Source organism: Crocuta crocuta, unplaced genomic scaffold (assembly GCF_008692635.1).
Source record: "Crocuta crocuta isolate KB4526 unplaced genomic scaffold, BGI_CrCroc_1.0 scaffold102, whole genome shotgun sequence".
NCBI classification, from domain to species: domain Eukaryota; kingdom Metazoa; phylum Chordata; class Mammalia; order Carnivora; family Hyaenidae; genus Crocuta; species Crocuta crocuta.
Genome location: NW_027530019.1, coordinates 12,171,841 through 12,178,654, shown reverse-complemented (window position 1 = coordinate 12,178,654; position 6,814 = coordinate 12,171,841). Strand labels below are relative to the sequence as shown.

Sequence of the window (6,814 nt, the reverse complement as noted above, 5' to 3'; positions counted from 1 at the left end):
GCCTTTTTGAGGTACAATTGACAAATTAAAGTTAATATTTTAAGAAGGAAAAAAGTACTGGTAAAGTTATTAGTTAGCAATTTTTAAAAAACTTACTAGTAAAAAGTTTTACCATCCTCCTTCAAACCAAAAAATACAACAAAAGTTTAAAAGTAGGGGCACCTGGCTGGCTCAGTCAGTAGAGCATGTGACTCCTGATCTCGGGGTTGTGAGTTAGAGCACCACAATGGGCATAGCGCTTAATTATTAAAAAAAAAAAAAAAGTTTAAAAGCATATGCTTCCAGATACTAGGCCCAAGATTTTTCCCCTCCTCAAATCCTCTAAACCCAAATTATAAGAAATAATTTGCTCTGACCACTGGGAATATTTTCACACAGTGACATAATAAAAACATTTACTTCTTCCAGTATTTAACTTATTCATTTCCATCCTAATCAAATTCTAGGCGTACAAGTAAGCACGAGAATATCATTTTCCCTAAGGCTTTCCTTCATGACTGAGGCAAAACTAAATTTCCAACATGACAAACTTAAGCACTGAGAAGTTCCTATTGGTATAGAAAGCGAGCCACCTTCATGGTCTCAAAAACAAATTGAACATTTCTTTTTTTTTTTTTTAATGTTTTATTTATTTCTAGGAGAGAGAGAGAGACAGCCTGAGCAAGGGAGGGTCAGAGAGAGAGGGAGTCACAGACTCTGAAACAGGCTCCAGGCTCTGAGCTGGCAGTCAGCACAGAGCCCGACGCGGGGCTCGAACCCACGAACCGCAAGATCATGACCTAAGCGAAAGTCAGATGCTTAACCGCCTAAGCCACCCAGGCGCCCCCAAATTGCACGTTTCTAAGACAGATCTGGAGAGGGATTTATCCAAGAATCAGTTTTCTCCAAGGCTGGACAGGGAGGAAGTGTGGGAAGCACAGCCTTTCTAAAAGGATGAAAGGTGTCACTTGGAGATACTCTGATTTCCTGAGGAAGGGAAGGAGACACTGAAGCATCTTGTTTTGTGCATTTTAGATCTTCCTGGTTTTGCACCATCAGTAACTGTTCTATCTCCTCTTTCAAAGATAAGTTTGTCTGAAACTCCTGTTTGCATATCTTACTGTGTTCTTTTTGGGCTATTCTCTTGTCCTCTAGCCTCTCTGACTCACGGCAAATGAGTTTATTGATAGAATCCTCGATGGTGTCTTCCTTTATGGGAGGTAGATGTTGAGGTTCTGTTGTAATTTGTTTATTCTTAGATCCTTCTTTCAGCAAATTTACATGATGATTTTCATCTAGTGCAAAATTTTTACCAAGTAAGGAAACCCCCACTTTTCCCTGTTTCCCTGCTGTCTCTGGCACTGATTTCTTTGGATGTGCTATTGTCCTTATTAGGAGTCCCTGTGCATTCACCCTATATTCTTTTGCAGCTCTCTCTCTGCGCTGCTTCTGGAAATCCTGGAGTTGAAGAAGTTCTTCCGGAAGCTCCATACATGTAGGCTAAGAAAAGAAAAGGAATACAAGTCTGCTATAACTAAACTTCTAAGTATGGTCCTTAAAATCTCTTCCACTACGCTTAACAGTATTTAGCAAGGGAGGATCAACTCAAATGTGTTCTTATAGCTCCCTCTAGTGTATTCAACTCTAGTAGTACTTTTTTTTTTTAATTATTAACTTAAATATATTTTAACTTTTTTAAATGTTTTATTTATTTTTGAGAAAGAGACAGAGACAGTGTGAACAGGGGAGGGCTGGAGACACAGAATCCAAAAACAAGCTTCAGGCTCTGAGCTAGCTGTCAGCATAGAGCCTGACATGGGGCTTGAACTCACGAACCGTGAGATCATGACCTGAGCCAAAGTCAGACACTTAACCAACTGAGCCACCCAGGAGCCTCAAATATATTTTAACTTTATTTTAGTTTTTCTAAACTTTATTTATTTATTTTGAGGAAATGAGAGAGAGAGAGAAAGAGAGAGAAAGAACAGGGGCAGAGAGAGAGGGACAGAATCCCAAGCAGGATTCCTCACTGTCAGTGCAGAGCCTAAGGTAGGGCTCAAACTCACGAACCATGAGATAATGAATGAGCTCAAGTTGGAGGCTTAACCGACTGAGCCATCCAGGCGTCCCTTAACTTAAATATTTTGAATCCACAGGTGTGTGTGTGTGTGTGTGTGTGTGTATGTTGTGTTATGCGTGTGTGTGTGTGTGTGTGTGTGTGTGTGCATGTTATAAAGATAACACAGTGAGAAGTAACTGTTCCTTCCAACCTGGTCCCAGTTTCCTTAGCAAGTGCATCTTCTAAAAACAATTTCTTATGTAGCCTCCCAAAGACAGTCTATGCATCTGTGATCGTGTACATATAAATGTCCCTTACTAAATGTTTATCTTTTCATTGGACTGCATTTTTCAATTTTTGTTTTCCCTCAAAATTTATTTATCAAGTCTTTTAATAATTATTTTATACAAATGGTTAACAGTATTTTTTAAACCAAAAAGTTGGTCTCGGAGATTCTTCTATATTAGCATTTTTAAGGGCTGTATTGATATGCCATAATTTATTTAACCAAATCCATATAGATGGATATTTGGGTTGTTTCCAGTATTCTGTTATTACATAAATGCTACAATAAAGAATATACATGTAAAGAAAATGTCCTCTTTTGTTACATGAGGCAAATAATTTTTCCCAGGTTGCTGGCCTTTTGACTTTCTTCACAGTATTTTCACCAAACAAAAACTTTAAACTCAAATTTATTAATCTTTTATGATTTCAGAGTATTTCTGCATTGCATAGAAAGCCATTCCCTCATACAGCTCAACAGCAAAAAAGCAAATGGTAATCGAATTTAAAAATGAACAAAAGACCTGAATAGGCATTTTTTCCAAAAAGACATTCGAATGGCCATTAGGTATATGAAATGTATCTGACATCACTAATCATCAGGAAAATGCAAACCCAAATCACAATGAGTTATCACCTCAGACGTATGAGGATGGTTATTATCAAAATGATGGCAAGAATGTAGAAAAAAGGAAACACGGACAGTTGGCGAGAATACAGTACGGAAGTGCCTCAAAAACTTAAAAATAGAACTACCCTATCGTCCGACAATCTCACATCTGGGTATATATCCAAAGGAAATGACTTCACTATCTCAAAGAAACATCTGCACTTCCTTTATATTGTAGCATTATTCATAAGAGCCAAGATATAGAAACAATTTGAGTCTATCAATGCATGAGTCGATAAAAAAAATCACACACACACACACACACACACACAGGAATATTATTTAGCCATAAAAAAGAAGAAAACCCTGCCATTTGTGACACGGATATGCTTAGAAGGCATTATGTTGAGTGACATAAACCAGACAGAGAAAGACAAATACTGTATAGTATCACTTAAATGTGGAATCTTAAAAAAAAAAAAAAAAAAAAAAGCTAATTTCATAAAAACAATAGAAAGGGGGTTGTCAGAGGGACTGGGGGGAGGGGAAAAGGGGGAGATATAGGTCAAAGGGTAAAAACTTTCAGTTACAAGAAAAATAAATTTTGAGGGTCTAATGTTCAGTATGGTAACTATAGTTAATAATTTGGTATTGTATACTTGAAAGTTGCTGAGAGCAGATCTTCAGCATTTTCACCAAATATGCACAGAGTTAACTATGTGAGGTGACTCACATTACCTCACATAGGTAATTAACACATTCATATGTGTTAATGTGTTAATTATCTTAGTGCCGATAATGATTCCCACAATGTATATGTATATCAAATTTTCACAATGTACATTTTAACTATATACAATTAATTTTATCAATGATTTCTCAATGAATTGGGGTAAGGGGAAGAAAGCATTCCTTCTTGTGAAATAATTTTCTTTTAACTTTTTTTCTAATAATTTTTAATCCCACTGTTTAGATAAATATTTGATCCAAGGAGTTTATTTTGGTAATAAAAGAAATAGTAATCCAATTCTGATTTTCCTCCCCTACAATAGGCAGTCAATTGCCTAAAGGCATTTATTGAATAATTATCTTTTTTTCATTAATTGGAAATAGTTTATCCCAACCATACTGGTAGATATATATTGGAGCTACTGCTCGGTTCTCTACTATTTTCCATTGATATGCCTACACATGTGTCAGTCACAAACTTTTAATTTTAATTTTATATTTTTGTTTTTAACTAATTTCTGCACCCAAAGTGGCAAACTCACAGCCCTGAAATCAAGAGTTATATGCTCCACCGACTGAGCCAGCCAGGCGCCCTGCACTTGTTTTATCTAACATAGACATAAATGTTTTCGTATCTGACAGGACTATTCTTATTTATATTTATCTTTATAAACACTATAATCACAGTTTGCAAAATGCTGCTGCTGCTAATATTTTTCTTAGAATAGAGATAAATTCAAAAGTCAATTTAGGAATAACTGATTGCTAAAAATGCTTAGTGTCCCCATTTATTTAAGTCCTCATTTATGCCATTCAGTAATATTTTAATGTTTTCTTTATCTCTTTATTTTACATTTCTTTAAAGACTTATTTCTAGATATTCTACCTTTTGTTACAATCATACAAATGAATGTTTTTTCCCATTATCTTTTCTAGCTGTGTGTATGGATATAGGAAAGCTATCAGGTTTTATATTATATCAGAACTCATTTTACAATATTGTTCCTTTGGGGCAATCTTTTTCCACTTATTTTCTTCAGTTTTCGGTTGTATCATAGACCAGGCATAATTGTGATTCATCCTGTTCAATTTTTGTAGTACGTCTTTTTTCTCCCCCAATTTCATCGGCTAATAGCTTCAAAAAAAATGTTAAAGTAATGGTGGTAGTCACAATTTTTGTATTTTCTTGTTATTAACAGGAATGGTTTTAGTGTTCCCAATCATTCTGTAGACTTCTTGCTTGAGATATATATTTTATCATGTATTCCAACTTTAATCAGTAATGTATACAGAATATTATCAATTTTTTTCAGCATTAAAGTGAAAGCAAAATACATAAAGTTATAAAACTTCTTGATTTTACGATGATAAATGACAGACATTTAAATTCTCCAATTGAACCAGATACATAAGGATTTTTATATTTTGTTGTTGTTGTTAAACAGAACAAAATACAGAAAAGTTATGTGGGTTTTTTTTTTCAGCATACATGAGATAACCATAAGACTTTGATTGTTCCAGTAAAATGGAGAATTTCCTAACAGTAAAGTAGAAACCAGCAACATGTTGAAAGTATAATACATCTAAATAGGGATCATACCAAAAATGTTATTACTTTATTTAGGATTTTGCTTCAGTACTCCTAAGTGAGAATGGCTAATAGCAGCAGACTGTAACCCTTTTATATAAAGAGCCAAAGAGTAAATATTTTAGCCACAAATAGTCTCTGTTGCATACTTTTTTTTTTAAACAATCTTTTAAAACTATAACCATTCTTACCTTCGAGCTGCATAAAAACAATCTGTGGGCCAGATGTGGCCTTAGGGCTATAGTTTGCCAACTCCAGGTCTATAGTTCTGTTACATTGTGCTGGCTTCTAAAATACTAGTAAATTTAAATCTTAAATTTATTCATTCTTTGACAGAACATAACTTAATATTGTGAAAAAGTACTCAAAGAGATGAATTAAGCCCAAGCTCTAGCCCCTTCAAAAATATTTTTTACTAAGTTGGCCTCATGATTTGCTGTAGCTGTGAAAAGTGGGCATCACTGTGTCCTCCATGAGGAACAAGGCAGAAGTGGAAGTCCTAAAAACACAATCACAGAGAGCTGTACCTACCTCCATGCCTCCCAGGCGATCTGCGGACCCTTCTCGATAGGTATTTAGATAACCGTCCACAAGGGTGGTTAGGTCAGACATCATCTCATCCAGGAGTACCAAACGAAGGGGTAGTAGGTAGGTGGCCTCAAGGGCCAAAATTTTCAGTAAAGAGGGTGAAAGAGGTCGTGTGAACCACACTTCTGGATTTTCCTAGAAATACCAAAACAATTTACTCTGAATAATATGCAAAACTTTAAAGAAAGTAACTTTCTCTAAGAGCTGCTTAAAAGTCAATGTCATTTTCTTTAGCTACTACCTTCTATTTTCACACTCTGGCTAGCCTTCTGAAAATATACAGACAGACAGACACACACACACACACAAACACACACACATTTCATATATGTATGAGTGTATATGTTAGAGGGAAAAGATGGAGTGGGAGAGAGAGAGAGATGGGTCAATTGATCCATCAATCAATCAGGACTTCTCACTCAAAACTGAAGTAGACTTGATTATAGGACCAAAACTGAGGTCAATATAGTCATAAACTCAGTTTGTAGGCAGAGCTATTAGCAGCTAAGGAAAATTTACCTTACTTTTAGAGAAATAATTGGGATGATTTTTGTTCCATCACCTAATCCATACTCCCAACAAAATCCTCCCCTAGAGAACTGCAAATTTATTTCAGAGTACAAATCTGAATCCTTACTTTTATTCACTTGAGATCACAAACTGTTTCCATTTGAAACAACTAAGATTTTGGCAATGCTCATATGCTTACATAGCAACTGTCAGTTTTCTACATAATACGCTGATAATCCTGCTCACAAAACACTTGAAAAAATTAACGTCATGTGGGACATTCTTGAATACCTACTTGAATCAATTTTTGTCTCTCTTCCAGAAAGGAGAGATATTTAGGGGCTATCTTAAGGTGTCTGATTAAACTCTCCTGTAAAGAACTGATGCAATTTGGAAGAAAGCCACCTGTTTCCATGGAAAATTGAAGGACATCTGCTACCTGTGCCACAAAAAAAAAAAAAAAAAA

General features: G+C 35.4%; 1 protein-coding gene across 5 annotated transcripts in view; it reads right to left on the bottom strand.

The window, feature by feature from the left end:
* Positions 1–640: 640 nt before the first annotated feature.
* EXD1 (exonuclease 3'-5' domain containing 1) overlaps positions 641–6,814 on the bottom strand; it is a 31,706-nt gene continuing 25,532 nt past the window's right edge. For 4 of the 5 annotated variants that reach the window (XM_077764651.1, XM_077764649.1, XM_077764653.1 and 1 more), the window contains 3 exons: positions 6,644–6,787; positions 5,782–5,973; positions 641–1,479 (listed from right to left, as the gene is read on the bottom strand). In XM_077764651.1, the coding sequence (XP_077620777.1) occupies positions 841–1,479; positions 5,782–5,973; positions 6,644–6,787 (975 nt within the window). In that variant the 3' untranslated portion in view covers positions 641–840. The remainder of the gene's footprint in view (positions 1,480–5,781; positions 5,974–6,643; positions 6,788–6,814) is intronic. The other variant, XM_077764652.1, reaches the window with a different exon arrangement.